General features: G+C 43.3%; 1 protein-coding gene across 1 annotated transcript in view; it reads left to right on the plus strand.

The window, feature by feature from the left end:
- Nucleotides 1-22,364, plus strand: part of LOC128689793 (uncharacterized) — a 137,354-nt gene that overhangs the window by 56,529 nt on the left and 58,461 nt on the right. The window contains exons 9-10 of the mRNA XM_053778271.2: nt 138-343; nt 2,395-2,502. Coding sequence (XP_053634246.2) covers nt 138-343; nt 2,395-2,502 — 314 coding nt within the window. The remainder of the gene's footprint in view (nt 1-137; nt 344-2,394; nt 2,503-22,364) is intronic.

The following is a 22,364-nucleotide window of genomic DNA, read 5'->3' on the forward strand; positions in this document are numbered from 1 at the left end:
CACAGATTCAGGATGAAGCACTAAAACTACTCTATCTAGATTCTAGTAAACTAAGGTCATGATCAAATCCAACGATCACAATAATCATTATCGCCAGCCACTATCCACTACAACCACTAATCACCAGAACCACACAGGTACAGACTGGAGCACTACGAACTGTCGTGTGCGGCAGATACCATGACTGGGAGGTGTGCAGGTCAGCACCAAGAGTGCACTAAGGCTATGCTGGGACTCCTGGGCACTGACCTCCACACCAACTGTGTGTGTAAGGGCAGCGCCTTCCAAGACATTAACCAGTGTCTTGCCTGGAAGCGTCTCCTCTGGGGCAACCCTTGTGTAGGTCAGTATTAACCATTGTTATTGACTGTTCTTGGAGAACATTAACTAAATCTTCACCTAGCTTCTTGTGTAGGTCAGTAATAACCATTATTATTGACTGTTCTTGGAGAACATTAACTAAATCTTCACCTAGCTTCATGTGCAGGTCGGTATAAATATTGCCACTTCACACTGTTAGTTCATGATCATCTGGAGCTTCTTGTGTAGGTCAGTGAAACGATCAATTTTAACACAAAATCTTCATGGAACACCAACTGTCTTCACCTTGCTCCATGTGAGTCGTCACTTAACCCTGCAACTTAACAATTCCTGTAAGACTATCCAGGTCGTCGTCTCTTCTATACGCGTATATACAATGAAATGCATTTGATTCTTGATGTCTGTACACTAAGAGTTTACTTTAACTTCGTCTTAGGAACTAGTATATTGTTAACTGGTGGTTTATGGGTGAAATACAACTTTAATGACCCTCCCGCAGATAATATTTTAAACTTAACAAATCAACCAAACCTAAATACCTTCTACAACACCGAGATCTGTGTAAAAGTATCGCAAAATGGGATATTTTTAGGCATTAAAATTTAATGAACCTTTAAACATTAATTCCTGAATTTGTCTATCACCTGAAACAACAAATGATGAGAAAAACACTTTGGTTGTGTGTTGTCACAACTTTTGTTATCTCTCATTCGGATCCAGTTTCTCTCAATAACACTGTTAATGACGAGCTCATGAAGATTTATACTGGAAGACGACCAGTAGATCAACTCGTGATACTGACAAGACTTTCTGCGTGGTGTTTCAGAAGAGCTGAAAATGTACAGCTCCGTATAAATGATTCACTCATTATAAGTCAAGATGAGAGGGAAAATTCTTAGGTGTACACCTTGAAAGCAATTTAAAACTCAGCATTCATATCCAACGCTTGTCCAGCAATGTCTTCAAAACAGTGGACATCCTTCCTCAAGCAACATTACCTTCTCTATTCTATCCTTACCTCACATATGGTATTTATGTCTGTGGGATCAACAACAGCAAATCACCTAAAGACAACAGAAACTTAACTAACAGCTACCGTACGAATGATCACTCAGGGAAGTGCTAGACGACACACACCTCTTCTCTTGAAATATTTAAACATTCTCAACATACTAAACTTTCACATTTAGCAAATAACAAACTGCACTGACCCAGACTCGTACCCTCGATACTTTAATACGCCACCCTCGTAGCCTGTCAAAATTCGAGACGTCCTAAACCACTTAACCATCAGTGTCACATATATCAGGAACCCAGTAACACTCAACGTGTCACTCCTGATGATGTCACATACATGGCTGTGACAAACTAACAACTAATTTCATTCTCTCGTTTGGAATACTAGTAACACAAGCAGTTTACATATTAATGCATCCACGAGCGAGTGATTTTTAGCAAATAATAAACTGTACTGTTGCTGTTATGACCAAAGTTTATGTAGAATGATCAGTCCTTTATTCCTGCCTCTTCTTTTTAACATTGATGTTTTAATCAAAATTTTAGCCTAGAATGATCAATGTCCTTAATAATTAAGTAGCTTATCCTACGCTGTATTGTAATATCATTCACAACTTGTCACTTACTAATTTTATTATTCAATGAACATTCTTGTAATTTGTAATAATGTTGGTAGAATTACCGACAATATGTTAGGTAAAAGGACACAAGTGCAAGTAATGTGACATTTTATTGTGGCTACGTTTCGCTCTCCAGGAGCTTTGTCGGCTTGACAAAACTCCTGGTGAGCGAAACGTTTCCAAAGTAAAATGTCACATTAGTTGCGCTTGTGTCTTTTTACCTAACTTCTTGTAACTTGTGTCTTGACTGATTGTAACTCTTGTCAATACCCTATACTACACCCGTCAGTAAACAGTGTGTAGTCTTAGTTCAAGTCTAAGTTTGCCTGAAACACTGTCCATGCTATCAAATTGTGTATGATTGTAAGTATTATTATTATTATTATTATTATTATTATTATTATTATTATTATTATTATTATTATTATTATTACAGTTGAGTCGCAGTTGACGTACCACCTGGCACAGCTGGGGATGGACGCTGATGTTCTGGTGTCTTCCTTCACTGATGATCACCACCAGCAGGTCGACCCCCACCACCAGGGTAAGACATCCCCCACCATTATCACCACCACCACCATCAGGGTAAGACATCCCCCACCATTATCACCACCACCACCATCAGGGTAAGACATCACCCACCATTATCACCACCACCACCATCAGGGTAAGACATCCCCCACCATTATCACCATCACCACCATCAGGGTAAGACATCACCCACCATTATCACCACCACCACCATCAGGGTAAGACATCACCCACCATTATCACCATCACCACCATCAGGGTAAGACATCACCCACCATTATCACCACCACCACCATCAGGGTAAGACATCACCCACCACTATCACCAGCACCACCACCACTAGGGTAAGACATCCCCCACCACTATCACCACCACCACCACCACCACCACCAGGGTAAGACATCCCCACCATTATCACCACCACCACCATCAGGGTAAGACATCCCCCACCATTATCCCCACCACCACCATCAGGGTAAGACATCCCCCACCATTATCACCACCACCACCATCAGGGTAAGACATCCCCCACCATTATCACCACCACCACCATCAGGGTAAGACATCCCCCACCATTATCACCACCACCACCATCAGGGTAAGACACCCCCCACCACTATCACCACCACCAGGGTAAGACATCCCCCACCACTATCACCACCACCACCACCAGGGTAAGACATCCCCCACTACTATCACCACCACCACCACCAGGGTAAGACATCCTCCACCACTATCACCACTACCACCACCACCACCAGGGTAAGACATCCTCCACCACTATCACCACTACCACCACCACCAAGGAAAGGCATTCCCCACCACTATCACCACTACCACCACCACCACCAGGGTAAGACATCCCCCACCACCACCACCGCCACCAACACCAGGTAAGACATCACCACCATCACCACCAGGGTAAGACATCCTCTAACATTATCACCACCACCACCACCACCACCACCACCACCACCACCACCACCACCACCACCAGGGAGAGACATCTCCACCACCATCACCACCACCACCACCACCACCAGGGAGAGACATCTCCACCACCATCACCACCACCACCACCACCACCAGGGTAAGACATCCCCCACCGCTATCACCACCACCACCGCCACCAGGTAAGAGATCATCACCATCACCACCAGGGTAAGACATCCCCTAGCATTATCACCACCAACACCACCACCACCAGGGTAAGACATCCCCCACCGCTATCACCACCACCACCGCCACCAGGTAAGAGATCATCACCATCACCACCAGGGTAAGACATCCCCTAGCATTATCACCACCAACACCACCACTATCACCAGGGAAAGACATTTCCACCACAACCACCAGAATAAGACATCACCACCATCACCACCAGGGTAAGACATCTCCTACCACTATCACCACTACCACCACCACCACCAACACCAGGGTAAGACATCTCCACCACCATCACCACCACCACCAGGGTAAGACATCCCCCACCACTATCACCACCACCACCACCAACACCAGGGTAAGACATCTCCACCAGGGTAAGACATCCTCCACCACCACCCCCCACCACTATCACCACCACCACCAAGGTAAGACATCTCCTCCACCAGGGTAAGACATCTCCACCACCAGGGTAAAACATCTCCACCACCAGGGTAAAACATCTCCACCACCAGGGTAAAACATCTCCACCACCAGGGTAAAACATCTCCACCACCAGGGTAAAACATCTCCACCACCAGGGTAAAACATCTCCATCACCAGGGTAAAACATCTCCATCACCAGGGTAAAACATCTCCACCACCAGGGTAAAACATCTCCATCACCAGGGTAAAACATCTCCACCACCAGGGTAAAACATCTCCACCACCAGGGTAAAACATCTCCATCACCAGGGTAAAACATCTCCACCACCAGGGTAAAACATCTCCATCACCAGGATAAAACATCTCCACCACCAGGGTAAAACATCTCCATCACCAGGGTAAAACATCTCCATCACCAGGGTAAAACATCTCCATCACCAGGGTAAAACATCTCCATCACCAGGGTAAAACATCTCCATCACCAGGGTAAAACATCTCCACCACCAGGGTAAAACATCTCCACCACCAGGGTAAAACATCTCCACCACCAGGGTAAACATCTCCATCACCAGGGTAAAACATCTCCATCACCAGGGTAAAACATCTCCACCACCAGGGTAAAACATCTCCACCACCAGGGTAAAACATCTCCACCACCAGGGTAAAACATCTCCACCACCAGGGTAAAACATCTCCACCACCAGGGTAAGACATCTCCACCACCAGGGTAAAACATCTCCACCACCAGGGTAAAACATCTCCATCGCCACCAGGGTAAAACATCTCCATCGCCACCAGGGTAAAACATCTCCATCGCCACCAGGGAAAGACATCCCCCACCACTATCACCACCACCACCAACACCAGGGTAAGACATCTCCACCCCCATGGTAAGACATCTCCACCACCACCAGGGTAGGACATCCCCACCACCAGGGTAAGATATCTCCACCACCAGGGTAAGACATCTCCACCACCAGGGTAAGACATCTCCATCACCAGGTAAGACATCTCCACTACCAGTGTAAGACATTACCACCATCATTAGGGTAAGACATCACCATCGCCACCACCAGGGTAAGACTTCTCCACCACTACCACCAGGGTAAAACATCTCCTCCACCAGGGTAAGACATCTCCACCACCACCACCACCACCACCACCACCACCACCACCACCACCACCACCACCACCACCAGGGTAAGACATCCCCACCACCATCACCACCAGGGTAAGACATCCCCCACCACTATCACCACCAGGGTAAGACATCCCCCACCACTATCACCACCAGGGTAAGACATCCCCCACCACCATCACCACCAGGGTAAAACATTCCTCCCCACTATCACCACCACCACCACCAGGGTAAGACATCCTCCACCACCATCACCACCAGGGTAAGACATCCTCCACCACCATCACCACCAGGGTAAGACATCCTCCACCACCACCATCACCAGGGTAAAACATTCCTCCCCACTATCACCACCTTCACCACCAGGGTAAGACATCCCCCACCACCATCTCCACCAGGGTCAAACATCCCTCCCCACTATCACCACCATCACCACCAGGGTAAGACATCCTCCACCACCACCATCACCAGGGTAAGACATCCTCCACCACCACCATCACCAGGGTAAAACATTCCTCCCCACTATCACCACCACCACCACCAGGGTAAGACATCCTCCACCACCATCACCACCAGGGTAAGACATCCTCCACCACCATCACCACCAGGGTAAGACATCCTCCACCACCATCACCACCAGGGTAAGACATCCTCCACCACCACCATCACCAGGGTAAGACATCCCCCATCATTATCACCACCATCACCAGGGTAAGACATCCCCCATCATTATCACCACCACCACCAAGGTAAGACATCTCCTCCACCAGGGTAAGACATCTCCACCACCAGGGTAAAACATCTCCACCACCAGGGTAAAACATCTCCACCACAAGGGTAAAACATCTCCACCACCAGGGTAAAACATCTCCACCACCAGGGTAAAACATCTCCACCACCAGGGTAAAACATCTCCACCACCAGGGTAAAACATCTCCACCACCAGGGTAAAACATCTCCACCACCAGGGTAAAACATCTCCACCACCAGGGTAAAACATCTCCACCACCAGGGTAAAACATCTCCACCACCAGGGTAAAACATCTCCATCACCAGGGTAAAACATCTCCACCACCAGGGTAAAACATCTCCACCACCAGGGTAAAACATCTCCACCACCAGGGTAAAACATCTCCATCACCAGGGTAAAACATCTCCACCACCAGGGTAAAACATCTCCATCACCAGGGTAAAACATCTCCATCACCAGGGTAAAACATCTCCATCACCAGGGTAAAACATCTCCACCACCAGGGTAAAACATCTCCATCACCAGGGTAAAACATCTCCATCACCAGGGTAAAACATCTCCACCACCAGGGTAAAACATCTCCACCACCAGGGTAAAACATCTCCATCACCAGGGTAAAACATCTCCATCACCAGGGTAAAACATCTCCATCACCAGGGTAAAACATCTCCACCACCAGGGTAAAACATCTCCATCACCAGGGTAAAACATCTCCATCACCAGGGTAAAACATCTCCATCACCAGGGTAAAACATCTCCACCACCAGGGTAAAACATCTCCATCACCAGGGTAAAACATCTCCACCACCAGGGTAAAACATCTCCACCAAAAGGGTAAAACATCTCCATCACCAGGGTAAAACATCTCCACCACCAGGGTAAAACATCTCCATCACCAGGATAAAACTTCTCCACCACCAGGGTAAAACATCTCCATCACCAGGGTAAAACATCTCCATCACCAGGGTAAAACATCTCCATCACCAGGGTAAAACATCTCCATCACCAGGGTAAAACATCTCCATCACCAGGGTAAAACATCTCCACCACCAGGGTAAAACATCTCCACCACCAGGGTAAAACATCTCCACCACCAGGGTAAAACATCTCCATCACCAGGGTAAAACATCTCCATCACCAGGGTAAAACATCTCCACCACCAGGGTAAAACATCTCCCCCACCAGGGTAAAACATCTCCACCACCAGGGTAAGACATCTCCACCACCAGGGTAAAACATCTCCACCACCAGGGTAAAACATCTCCATCGCCACCAGGGAAAGACATCCCCCACCACCATCACCACTACTAACGCCAGGGTAAGACATCCCCCACCACCATCACCACTACTAACGCCAGGGTAAGACATCCCCCACCACCAGGGTAAGATATCTCCACCACCAGGGTAAGACATCTCCACCACCAGGGTAAGACATCTCCACCACCAGGTAAGACATCTCCACCACCAGTGTAAGACATTACCACCATCATTAGGGTAAGACATCACCACCGCCACCACCAGGGTAAGACTTCTCCACCACTACCACCAGGGTAAAACATCTCCACCACCAGGGTAAGACATCTCCTCCACCAGGGTAAGACATCTCCACCACCAGGGTAAGACATCTCCACCACCAGGGTAAGACATCTCCACCACCAGGGTAAGACATCTCCACCACCAGGGTAAAACATCTCCACCACCAGGGTAAGACATCTCCACCACCAGGGTAAGACATCTCCACCACCAGGGTAAGACATCACCACCACCAGGGTAAGACATCTCCACCACCAGGATAAGACATCTCCACCACGAAACATCAACGTTTCTCCAACATTAGCATTACCATTCAACATGTTCTTCAAAAATATTATTCAAAGAATTATGTACAGTTGCTACACTAGAAAAAGATACAGAGGGTTTCTAAATACTATATAATTTTCTATATAAATAAAATTTTATTTGTATTCAAGTTTTAGTGCAGTATACAGAACTTGAGGAAACTGTAGTCACACCTGGACGGAAGCCAGGTCATTATTATTTGGGTTTTTAATGAGGAAAACTAACTAATCAGTAACTGATATCTTAGTAAAGAGAACAGTTACATCAAAACTGTCCAATATGATGTCAGTCTTACATTATGTTTATCTCTCAGATCTTATCAGTTAAATTCAATATCTTTTCGCCAAAACATGTCTTGAAAATTACGATTCCCTGTTCTTCCCTGCTGTCTGTGTATAGACGCCACTGATTGCAGGTCGATCTTTTTTTAACCAATAGACGAAAGTATAATTTCTTACAAGAATGAGGTTGAGCACTGAGAGTCAAGTGGCTGCCACCTTAACCTTCTCTTGATAATCGTAAACACAGATATTGTAGAGGCTTTAAATTCCTTGTCTTTAGAAAGCCAGTTAATGTTTACTACATATTAACTAATATTCTAACAATGAAAAATGTTAACGAGTCTATTCGCGTACATGATTTTTTTTAGAGCTCTGAGAATTTGCATTCCACAGCATCTAGATGACGACATTACTAAAATATTCGAGGATTACATTAGCTCTCCTCCACTCCTCTAGTAGTTACCATGTTTCCATAGATTTGTTGAAGATAGTTACTAGCGGCTCACACTGCCTCTGCTTCCTCCTTCAGGACTCACCTCCTTCGAGGTATCTAACTCACGTAGCACTTTCTTCACCTCTTCCTCGGTTGTGTATCAACAAAATCATAGCACAAGGGAAAAAACAGTGCAAAAGTAGTACAAAGTAGAACATATGCAATAAATACATTTTTGTAATACAGTCCTTTTTCTACATAAGACCAAAAAACCCTTCAATAACAGTCTTTAAAATTGATTCCACACTGAATAATTTATTGACTAAAAATTGTCCGCTGGACACGACAGAAGTGTGCTTCATTCTTTGCTCTAAATGTTCTATCTGTATCTGGGAAAAAAGTAAAGTATTAAGGCGTTATTCAGAGAACAAATATTCTATTCAGCCCGGTCAGAATTCTGTCGTTGAATTCACACGTTTAAGAGACACTCGGAAGCAATCAGTCGAGTGATAAGTTTTGAGAAAATTATCTTCAAAATATTAATTAATTTTTGCGAGGCCGAGAACCAAGACAGCTGCTGCCTCAGGAGAGAGACTGTCTGGCTAGCTTACAGTACCAGCGTTAATGCAGTTAGGTTAGGTAAGGTTCGTCAGGAAATAAGACAAGTGCTTTTTGATGCGGGTCTCAGTCATATGATTACCCGCCGTTGGATCTTTCGGTCATCTGACCGAGGTCTTCCGCTGGCTTACCGGTCCACCTCTTTAAAAAATTATGGTTATAGTTATATGTTAATGTAGTCAAACAATCAATGGAAAAGTAAACACAGTTGAATAAGTTTTATTTTAACATGTATTTCAAACTCCATGAACTTAGGTACAAAATCTCGCTTCACACGCTGATGGTTCGGGTTCGATTCCCGACAAGGGTGGAAACATTGGACGTTTCCTTATACCTGTTGTCGATGTTCACCCATCAGTAAAATGGGTACCTGGGTGTTAGTCGACTGGTGTGGGTCGCGTCCTAGGACAAAATTGACCAAATTTGCCCGACATACTCCGCATAACAAGCGGCTTTCTAGATAGTAGTATGTCAGTGATGTCAGCTAGGACTGTATACCTTGTACATGTACTTGTAGAAATTATTATAAAGTATGAGAGCAGTGTGTACTGCAGGTGCAGCTCTGGCAGCCCAGGCAGGAGAGAGTCTGGGCTCTTCCTAGAAGCAAGGTAACCTCAGAAGGCTGCCAACTGTCTGGAAGGTTAATCAACCCCAGCACCTTATTGCTTGTCAGGTTGGTACACACTCATCCTAGCAAGTAATAACTAACCATGCTCCAGGCTGCCTAAGATGACATACACAGAGTAGTTTGTTTAAATCCTCGCCATTCAAAGAGATAACAAAACACAATCAGTCAGGTACACACAAGAAAATTCTGCATTTATCCAACACACATCTTGCGATTATGTCAACTGCTGGGAAGGAACAGCTTTAACCCACAGAGCGGAAAGTGCCAGCTGAAGGAAAACAATAACAGCTCTGCTTTATCAAAATAACAACTAAAACCCGATATCATAACTTCGGGGCCACTTAGTTTGCCGTAAAAGAAAAGTTCATCCCATTAACGATTTCTGTATATACACATAATACGCAAAACAACCACAGGGGGAGTTGAATGATAGCTCTAGGCCTTTCGTATTGCAATCAACACATAAGGAGCTTGCAGTGTTGTAGAAATAGAACAGGAAATCCAGGAAAATCTGTTGGTGTGTATGGCTCCCAAGGAGAGCCCTTCACATGAACGGATCTTCCTGAATTTCCTGTCTATTTTTGTAACATTACAAGCTCCTGATGATGTGTTCATTGCGATAACAAACTCCTAGAACTGTCTTTCAACTCGCCCTGTCGTTGTTTTGCATCTTATATCGCTTGTTCGCGATAATTACATACACAAACCAGTCAAAACAACGCAAACAGGCGATTTCAGTAATGCAAAACAATCTACTGGGGGATGGAAAAAACTAGCTTTACAGTGCTCGTCACGGCATTATGCCGGGTGAGAGCCCCGGCATAATGCCGTGATGAAAATCAAAGGCCTACCATACAGGGGGGTCTTTTTCGTCAGTGCGTTCTGCTGGGTAGCAGCCATTAGCATGACATCACTGCCTTCTGCCACACTTCACAGTGACTTCTCATTGCTCACATGGCTGCCGTGGTAAGAGGAAGTGTTGCACTTTTGTCTCTCATCCGCCACATATTCTGTCCAGTGTTCTCTTTGGTTTTGGGGCTATACATCTTTGATTATGAGTAAAAAGAAGCAGTTAGAGAGTAACTGTTTCTTTAACACAGTTAAGGTACGAACAAATGTCTTCTTGGAGGGGTCAGGCCGAGGTTTGGCTGATGGTAACTCAACGCCACCAGCCTTGAAACACTGCACCCAAATATGAGGACAAAATATGAGGCAGATGAGAGACAAAAGTGCAACACTTCCTGTCACCACGGCAGCCACGTGAGCAATGAGAAGTCGCTGTGAAGTGTGGCGACAAATCGTGACGTCATGCTAGCGGCTGCTACCCAGCAGAATGCACTGACGAGAAAAGGCACCCCTGTATGGTAGGCCTTTGATTTTCACTACAGCATTATGCCAGGGCGCTCACCCGGCATAATGCCGTGACGAGCACTGAAGGTCTTTCGGGCTTCCCTGCTTCGCCAGGAGCTATGCATTGTTGCAGAAGTCGCAACAGGTAGGTTGAGAGAAAAAGATTCTCTAAGAGGTAGAAACGTGTGGCACGCAGCCCATCCTGTGAGAGGCAGTTTCAACACCACAACAGCCTCCTCACACTGCTAGCACATTTCAACCCCCGTCCTCCGACTGAGATACGGGACGCCCTCTAATGTTTACAGAAAGCAAAAGAAAAATTATATGGAAATTTGTTAGGCTGCCCAATAATCGTGTCAGCTTAATCTCAGCTTAGATTGCTGTTCCACTATTAATGTAGTTTAGTGTGGAACTTAGGAGTAACGTCAGCAAGAAACGTATATTTCTTATTGTCACCTCTCAATAAAGTACCGCTACCAGCATGTTCTCGGAGACCCTCCAGCAATGTGTTGGTTGGCACCCTACTTCATTATAGAGCATTATGCTGGGTATTCCTTATCTCATGCCTCTCAATCCTACGTCACCATAGCACGTTATCAGTATGAATTTACGGATTCCTGAGTATTTTAGTATTTTATAAGTATTTCTAGTCATTCCTAAGCGTTTCCGAATATTCCTGAGTATTTCGTCCTTCAAACCTGTCTACTTCTCTTTACTATTGACAATTATCAGTGTGAGTTTAGGAAACATTCCTTTTGGTGCCCCGTGGCCTGGTGGCTAAAGCTCTCCCTTCACACGGCGAGTGTCCTCGTTCGATTCCCGGCGAGAGTAGAAACATTAAGCGTGTTTCCTTACACTGGTTGTCTATGTTCCCCATCAGAAAAATGGGTACCTGGATGTCAGTCGACTGGTGTGGGTCGCATCCTGGGACAAAACTAACCTAATTTGCCCGAAATTCTTTGCATAACAAGGGGCTTTCTATATAGTAGTATGTCATTGATGTCACCTAGGCCTGTATACCTTGTACATATACATGTAGAAATAATGATATTATTATTATTATTATTATTATTATTATTATCTTACTAGGTAGAAACATGGCTTGTAACCAGGTTACCAAGTACTCTTAGACATCTGTGGCTGAGTGGTGTAAGGGAAGACGACCAGAGCTGCAGTGAGATGGGAAGGAAGAAGGATGAGGAAGGATGAAAATACTGGAAAAGGATGGGAAGGAGGGGAAAAGGAGGAAACAAGGCAACTGGCCCAACCGCTTTGGGACATGTGGTACCGAAGTACTAGAGGTGTAGATGGAGAGGCTTGAATGATGTCGGTACTTGGCTCACTTAGAGAGGATAGCGAAGGCGGCGGCAGGAGCTGGGAGGGTCAGAAGGCAGCAAGCAGGTGGAGGTCGGCTTGAGGTGTGTTAAGCTACTGTCCCATTAGAAAGAGTATGGAACTTCGGTATTGGCATGGTCATGAGTCTAAATTTGCGGTCAGGGTCGATCTCTGGAGCATTAAGGAGATTGATGACTTCTCTAAGGAAGAGAGCACGTGATGGTCTACAGACGAACTTGACTTCGTCGCTCTGGAGGAGGGGGATCAATGTCTGTGCATCCATTTCTTTAGGATACTCAGGAGTAGTGAAGAAAGAGACTCCACGTATTGTATTATAGTGTTGTTTATCCTTAGATTGAGCGACAAGTGAAGTCGATGATTGGTCAGTTTTGTTGGGGTTGGAAGACGAGGACGCTGCTCGTGTCTTGAAGGATGTGGTGGCTGGAGTTGGAGGCGGTTTCTCATTGGTGGAGGAAGGTGGACGCAGTGAGGGCTCTGATTGGCTCTTAGCAGTGATTGTGGCTGGAGGAGGTGGTGGTCTCTCATTAGTGGATTGCGAAGTAGAGTCGGTGGCTTCTGCAGAAATCAAATCTTGCAAGTCATCTGGTGCCTCGAAACTGACGATTTAGTCGGCTGAAGCAGGACTACCTGGAAAGCTGAATGATGGCAGATTGTTGAGGGCAAGAATATCATTCATAGTTGTATTAAAACAACCGGGGTTAGCTGCATTTTGCATGTGTGCATACATCAGGCAGTAGTAGAATTTCGTTGAAATATCGTCTGGTAGAGGAAAAGCGTTGAGTGGTGGAGGTTGCTGAGTGGCCTTTAGAATCTTGGTGGTGGTCGTCTGAAGCTTAGCTATAACAGCATAAGTAGGAGAGTTTCATGTAGACTTCTTAGTTTCTTCTTTCATTTTCTTAGAGAGGATATCCTTGCGTACTGGTCATTTGGCTGAAAGAGTATGGTGATCACTCTTACAGTTGATGCAGGTGGGAGCAGCAGTGGAAGTGCAGGAGCGAAAGTCGTGATCTGCAGACCCACAGGTGGAACATATCTTCTTATTTTTCACGTGGCAATCAGCAGTAGAGTGACTGTACGAGTAGCATGTCCAACAAGGTGTTATGTAAGTGAATAGTTCAGGCTCAATCTGTCGAGGGTTGATGAAGTAGTAAGAGATGGCCAGGCCATCAGACAGTGCTCTGGTCGCCATGGTAACGTCCAGAAACGTGACCTTGAGCATCGAGGAAGCGTTGGGGATCTTTACAACAGAGTCAATCTTGGCCCAAGTGTTGAGGTCTTCAAGTGATGACGTAATTTCCGCGACAGACATGTTCGTGATTAACCTGTCAAGACGTTTCATGAACACAGTGTTTTGCACGCATGTATGGTGACGTGGAGATGGTAAAACCGCGGTCATCTAATGTCTTCATGGCTGTAGGTGTAAGTACTTTGTCAGCTTCAACATCATCGAGAAAGGTGACCATGAAAGCTTCTTTCAATGAAGTAATCTGGGAGAATTTGGCGTGAAGACAAGTGTTGAGTAAGGTTGCAAGCTCCAGCTTCGTGGTGTCGTCGACGACAGCAGAAGGGTAAAGTAAGGAACTATGCCACTTTCATAACGTCAAATAAGGAACTATGTCACCGTCATAACGTCAAGTAGTAAACTATGTCACCTTCATAACGTCAAGTAAGGAACCATGTCACCTTCATAACGTCAAGTAAGGAACTATGTCACCTTCATAACGTCAAGTAAGGAACTATGTCACATTCATAACGTCAAGTAAGGAACTATGCCACCTTCATAACGTCAAATACTGAACTATGTCACCTTCATAACGTCAAGTAAGGAACTATGTCACCCTCATAACGTCAAGTAAGGAGCTATGTCACCTTAATAACGTCAAGTAAGGAACTATGCCACCTTCATAACGTCAAGTACCGAACTATGCCATCTTCATAACGTCAAGTAAGGAACTATGTCACCTTCATAACGGCAAGTACCGAACCATGCCACCTTCATAACGGCAAGTAGGGAACTATGTCTCCTTCATAAGGTCAAGTAGGGAACTATGTCACCTTCATACGGCAAGTAAGGAACTATGTCACCTTCATAAGGTCAAGTAAGGAACTATGCCACCTTCATAACGTCAAGTAAGGAACTATGCCACCTTCATAACGGCAAATAGGGAACTATGCCACCTTCATAACGTCAAGTAGAGAACTGTGTCACCTTCATAAAGTCAAGTAAGGAACTATGTCACCTTCATAACGTCAAGTACTCAACTATGTCACCTTCATAACGGCAAGGAGGGAACTATGTTACCTACATAACGTCAAGTAGGGAACTGTCACCTTCATAACGTCAAGTAGGGATCTATATTACCTACATAACGTCAAGTAGGGAACTATGTCACCTTCATAACGTCAAGTAGGGATCTATGTCACCTTCATAACGTCAAGTAGGGAATTATGTCACCTTCATAACGTCAAGTAGGGATCTATGTTACCTACATAACGTCAAGTAAGGAACTATGTCACCTTCATAACGTCAAGTAAGGAACTATGTCACCTTCATAACGTCAAGTAGAGAACTATGTCACCTTCATAACGTCAAGTAAGGAACTATGTCACCTTCATAACGGCAAGTAGGGAACTATGTCACCTTCATAACGTCAAGTACGGAACTATGTCACCTTCATAACGTCAAGTAGAGTACTATGTCACCTTCATAACGTCAAGTACGGAACTATGTCACCTTCATAACGTCAAGTAGGTATCTATGTCACCTTCATAACGTCAAGTACGGAACTATGTCACCTTCATAACGTCAAGTAGGGAACTATGTCACCTTCATAACGTCAAGTAAAGAACTATGTCAACTTCATAACGTCAAGTAGGGAACTATGTCACCTTCATAACATCACGTAGGGAACTATGTCGCCTTCATAACGTCAAGTAGGGAACTATGTCACCTTCATAACGTCAAGTAAGGAACTATGTCACCTTCATAACGTCAAGTAGGTATCTATGTCACCTTCATAACGTCAAGAACGGAACTATGTCACCTTCATAACGTCAAGTAGGGAACTATGTCACCTTCATAAAGTCAAGTAGGTAACTATGTCACCTTCTTAACGTCAAGTAGGTATCTATGTCACCTTCATAACGTCAAGTACGGAACTATGTCACCTTCATAACGTCAAGTAGGGACCTTCATAACGTCAGGTAGGGAACTATGTCACCTTCATAACGTCAAGTAGGGAACTATATCACCTTCATAACATCACGTAGGGAACTATGTCGCCTTCATAACGTCAAGTAGGGAACTATGTCACCTTCATAACGTCAAGTAAGGAACTATGTCACCTTCATAACGTCAAGTAGGTATCTATGTCACCTTCATAACGTCAAGAACGGAACTATGTCACCTTCATAACGTCAAGTAGGGAACTATGTCACCTTCATAACGTCAAGTACGGAACTATGTCACCTTCATAACGTCAAGTAGGGAACTATGTCACCTTCATACCGTCAAGTATAGAACTGTGACCTTCATAACGTCAAGTAGGGAACAATGTCACCTTCATAACGTCAAGTAGGAACTATGTCACCTTCATAACGTCAAGTACTGAACTATGTCACCTTCATAACGTCAAGTAGGGAACTATGTCACCTTCATAACATCAAGTACAAAACTATGTCACCTTCATAACATCAAGTAGAAAACTATGTCACCTTCATAACATCACGTAGGGAACTATGTCACCTTCATAACATCAAGTAGGGAACTATGTCACCTTCATAACATCAAATAGGGAACTATGTCACCTTCATAACGTCAAGTAGGGAACTATGTCACCTTCATAACGTCAAGTAGGGAACTATGTCAACTTCATAACGTCAAGTAGGGATCTATGTCACCTTCATAACGTCAAGTAGGGAACTATGTCACCTTCATAACGTCAAGTTGGGAACTATGTCACCTTCATAACGTCAAGTAGGGAACTATGTCAACTTCATAACGTCAAGTAGGGATCTATGTCACCTTCATAACGTCAAGTAGGGAACTATGTCACCTTCATAACATCAAGTAAGGAAGTACGTCACCTTCATAACGTCAGGTGGGGAACTATGTCACCTTCATAACGTCAAGTAGGGAACTATGTCACCTTCATAACATCAAGTAAGGAAGTACGTCACCTTCATAACGTCAGGTGGGGAACTATGTCACCTTCATAACGTCAAGTAGGGAACTATGTCACCTTCATAACATCAAGTAGGGAACTATGTCACCTTCATAACATCAAGTAGGGAACTATGCCACCTTCATAACATCAAGTAGGGAACTATGTCACCTTCATAACGTCAAGTAAGGAACTATGTCACCTTCATAATGTCAAGTAGAGAACTATGTCACCTTCATAACGTCACGTAGGGAACTATGTCATCTTCATAACGTCAAGTAGGGAACTGTGCCACCTTCATAACGGCAAGTAAGGAACTATGTCACCTTCATAACTTCAAGGAACTATGTCACCTTCATAACGTCAAGTACTGAACTATGTCACCTTCATGACGTCAAGTAGGGAACTATGTCATCTTCATAACGTCAAGTAGGGATCTATGTCATCTTCATAACGTCAAGTAGGGAACTATGTCACCTTCATAACGTCAAGTAGGGTTCTATGTCACCTTCATAACGTCAAGAAAGGAACTATGTCACCTTCATAACGTCAAGTAGTTAACAATGTCACCTTCATAACGTCAAGTAGGGAACTATGTCACCTTCATAACGTCAAGTAGGGAACTATGTCACCTTCATAACGTCAAGTAGGGTTCTATGTCACCTTCATAACGTCAAGAAAGGAACTATGTCACCTTCATAACGTCAAGTAGTTAACAATGTCACCTTCATAACGTCAAGTAGGGAGCTATGTCACCTTCATAACGTCAAGTAGTTAACAATGTCACCTTCATAACGTCAAGTAGGGAACTATGTCACCTTCATAACGTCAAGTAGGGAACTATGTCACCTTCATAACGTCAAGTAAGGAACTATGTCACCTTCATAACGTCAAGTATGGAACTATGTCACCTTCATAACGTCAAGTAGGGAACTATGTCACCTTCATAACGTCAAGTAGAGAACTATGTCACCTTCATAACGTCAAATAAGGAACTAGATCACCTTCATAACATCAAGTAGGGAACTATGTCACCTTCCTAACGTCAAGTAGGGATCTATGTCACCTTCATAACGTCAAGTAGGGAATTATGCCACCTTCATAACGTCAAGTAGGGAATTATGTCACCTTCATAACGTCAAGTAGTGAACTATGTCACCTTCATAACGTCAAGTAGGGAACTATGTCACCTTCATAACATCAAGTAGGGAACTATGTCACCTTCATAACGTCAAGTAGGGATCTATGTCACCTTCATAACGTCAAGTAGGGAATTATGCCACCTTCATAACGTCAAGTAGGGAATTATGTCACCTTCATAACGTCAAGTAGGGAACTATGTCACCTTCATAACGTCAAATAGAGATCTATGCCACCTTCATAACGTCAAGTAGGGAACTATGTCACCTTCATAACGTCAAGTACGGAACTATGTCACCTTCATAACGTCAAGTAGGGAACTATGTCAACTTCATAACGTCAAGTAGGGAACTATGTCACCTTCAAAACGTCGAGTAGGGAACTGTGACCTTCATAACGTCAAGTAGGGAACTATGTCCAGGGCCGGATTAAGAAGTCTCCGGGCCCTAGGCTATTCAGATTGGCGGGGCCCCTTTGAGTTACGGGTAAGCGAAGCGACCCCTTCCTGCTTGGGGGTGGGGGTGTGGGGGTGAGCCTGTTTAAGGTCTAATTAAATACATTCTGGCTATTTAGATTAAATTTAATAGGGAAAGTACATCAAGACAACCAAAACCATTTACCAACAGCCATTATAACTATCTCGTTAAATCATGCATTTTAAAGAGAATAAACTCAAGACAGCATAGTATTACTAGATTTGGCTATTAAAGTAGTGACATCATGTACCTATTATATTCAGCATAACCACTACAGCACTATTATTCCCTTTATAAATCACTGACCATTATTGTTATCATTGCATCATGCATAAGACTATCAAATCATATAAACTCAAGAAAGCAAAGAATTGTTTATATTCACAGGCACTTCTTAAATAAACTTTTTTCTGGATTTCGTATTTGCAAAATCATCAATTATATTCTGAAAATCAATATTTCTTGTTAGATCAGACTCAATGGTCAACAAGGCTAGGTTACACAATTTGTCTTGGCTCATTGTTGAACGGAGCTGGTTTTTCACTCTTCAAAACAGAAAATGAACGTTCTCCTTCACAGTTAGTAGCTGGAAGTGTTAGGTAAAGGCGATACACTATGTCAACATTAGGGAAGGTTTCTGAGATACCTGCATTTCTTAAATGTTTCAAAGCAGCTGAGGGCGCACATTTTTCAGGTGGAGCTTTAATCTGATTCATATACCCAGAAAAATGAACTATTTCTTCAACAAATGTGTCCTGAACATCTGCTGAAAGGTGTTGTTGCAACTTTAATGCAGCTTCTCTCAATTCTGCATCTGGCATAGTAGTAATTTTGAACAGAAATCCAAACTTGTCATTGAGATTCTGGTAGATTTCTTTTCTTTTCACCAATTCTGTAATCAGTGAATCCAGAATGACGAAGTATGTAGCTGTCTTACATTTCTGCCTTGGTAGCAACACAATTTCATTGTCTGCTGAGCAGGGCACATATTCAGCAAGTGGGTTGATTTGCTTGATACGGGCTTGCAATCCATTATATTTACCCGACATGTTACTTGCATTGTCGTAGCTCTGGCCACGGCAATCCATAATAGAGAGATCATGTTCAAGCAGAGTATTCAGTACTACATTCATCATTGTTTCTCCATCATTGCCTGAAAGAGGAATGAATTTTATAAAGCGTTCTACAGGCTTACTACTGGAGTCGACAAAGCGAACAATGAATGTCAATTATCTGTATGTGAAATATCTGGTGTTGAATCTACACTTATTGCAAAGTATTTTGCAGTTTTCACAGCTGCTGTGATGTTATTGAGGACCTTCTTAGTCATCAGTTCAATAAATTCATTGCATATAGTAGATAACATGTAAGATACAGTGCCTCTTCCTGCATTCCCAAGGCGTGACACATGATTTGCTAAGAATGGATCCAATTGTGCTAACAGTTCTATGATCCCTAGGAAATTGCCATTGTTTTCCGAACCAAAAACCTCATTTTCTCCACGGAAAGCAAGTCCTCTTAGAGCTAAGAATTTTACAACAGCAACAACTCTTTCTAGAACTTTTCTCCAATAAGTGCGCTCTTTTTCAGTTTGATTTTCCAAATGAGAATCCAATAAGCCTTTTTTCTGTGCACGAAATACACTGGCTAAAATGCAGCTCCTCTGAGTGGTGCTGTTTTCATGTTCCTCGAAACGCTTGGAATTTTTCCAGTCATTGAACCCCTGTGTGAAGGTATTTTCTTTGGTAGAAAATAGCTTGCATGCTGAACAGTACACTTTTCCTGAGCTTTCAGAGTATACCATCCATGATCTTTTCACAGTTTCTGAATTTGCAAGCTTCCTATAAAACATAGATGACTTTAAACAACGACGACTTCCATCATCATAAATCCTTGCTGATTTCCTAAAGTCAATGTTCAGAGTTTGACTGAAGTTTTCTGCAATGAAAGCATTACGTAGAGAATCTGGGATTACATTTGGCCATGAGGCAGGATCTTTTAAGACAAATCCTGTGGATGAAATGTCCGTTGAGACATTGAGAGGAGACACAAAAGAAGTAGACTCTGGCTGAGAAATAATGGAGGGAGGGCTTCCTGTATGATCTGACGTATCTGCAGATTCAACTGTACTGGTAACATCAGAAACTGTTTTCGTGAGCATGTCTCTGATCTTTCTGCAGCTTCCTACATCTTTCTTTTTCTGTTCTTCTACTTGAATTTTCTTCTTTCTTTTCTGTGACCCACTCGCATAAGAACGTCCAACATCACGTTCACGAGATGCCATAATGAGGATGTATCACTGTCTGTAATTATGCAAATACAAATTTTTCATTATCAATTATTATTAATTTTTTAATTATTATTAAAAAAAAATTCTGTCAATTGGGGGGATATGGCCCTTGAAGCCCCCTTTCCTCTGGCTGCGCATCTAAAAATTCAAAACGTTACCAGAAAGGAGTCATATACAGAGCTTTTACCATAGATTAGGTTAGTGATTTGGGCTACGAATATTTTACTAATTCATCCTCCTTGATCTCCAATTTACTTAAACAGAAATCATACTGAGTCCAAGAACAATGCACAATGGTATTTATATCACCATTTTCATAACTAAACTAATCATTATGTTTTGCATGATATATGGCCTACCACCATAGATAAGGACATGAGAATTAAAGAATGCAGGGACAATTTTCAGTTTCACCCAACCAACGATTTTCTGATGTGGCTTATGTGTTTCTGGGGAAATATGTAGTAAATTAATTGATGTTCTACATCACTTCCGTCGCAACTTGAAAACTAAGCATTTGCGACGGAAGTGATGTAGAACATCAATCAATTGAGATCTGTTATTGAAATGATAAAGACTTAAAGACAGGACAAAGTGCTTTTAAAACCTACAAACGGAAGTCAGTTTGCGTTTTTAGGCTTTTCTTCATAGTATTTTTACCAAAAATGCGTCTTTACTGGTCCATGCGTCTTTACTGGTCAAGTAACCCTATCAGGCACCTCCCTTAACATTTAGAGGCGAAAACAAACATTTATCCATACACATCAATGTCTTTCAACAACACTTCAGTTAATTTGTTACAGTACAAGTCTACATAATGAGTAATTACTACAGAAAATTGGAGAGCAATCTTCCATATTCACCCATTAGCGGGAAAACACAGCTGTTCTGATGTAAACAAAGGAGTGTTGAGTGTTGCCATCTATGGTTAGGTTTATTTATTTTTATTTTATTTTATTTCATTATTTATTTTTGTTTTGATTAATTTTTAAAAATCAATTTTACTCTCCAAACACTTGAACCTTTTAGGTAGGCACCCCTTTGCACTTGCACCATGTGCGCAGTCTTGGATGAGCCAATGAACCCCTTGGACCACGGGGCCCCCAAATGCGCGGGGCCCTAGGCAAATGCCTAGCTTGCCTATGCGGTAATCCTGCCCTGACTATGTCACCTTCATAACGTCAAGTAGTGATCTGTGTCACCTTCATAACGTCAAGTAAGGAGCTGTGTCACCTTCATAACGTCAAGTAATGAACTATGTCAACTTCATAACGCCAAGTAGGGAACTATGTCAACTTCATAACGTCAAGAAGAGAACTATGTCACCTTCATAACGTCAAGTAGGGAACTATGTCACCTTCATAACATCAAGTAGGGAACTATGTCAACTTCATAACTCCAAGTAGGGAACTATGTCACCTTCATAACGGCAATTATGGAACTATGTCACCTTCAGAACCTCGAGTAGGGAACTATGTCACATTCATAACGTCAAGTTGCGAACTGTGCCACCTTCATAACATCAAGTAGGGAACTATGTCACCTTCATAACGTCAAGTAAAGAAATATGTCACCTTCATAATGTCAAGTAGAGAACTATGTCAACTTCATATCGTCAAGTAAGGAACTATGTCACCTTCAAACCGTCAAGTAAGGAACTATGTCACCTTCATAACGTCAAGTAGGGAACTATGTCACCTTCATAACGTCAAGTAAGGAACTGTGTCACCTTCAAACCGTCAAGTAAGGAACTATGTCACCTTCATAACGTCAAGTAGGGAACTATGTCACCGTCATAACGTCAAGTACTGAACTGTGTCAC

The sequence above is a fragment of the Cherax quadricarinatus genome, chromosome 22, assembly GCF_038502225.1.
Source record: "Cherax quadricarinatus isolate ZL_2023a chromosome 22, ASM3850222v1, whole genome shotgun sequence".
Taxonomy (NCBI): Eukaryota; Metazoa; Arthropoda; class Malacostraca; order Decapoda; family Parastacidae; genus Cherax; species Cherax quadricarinatus.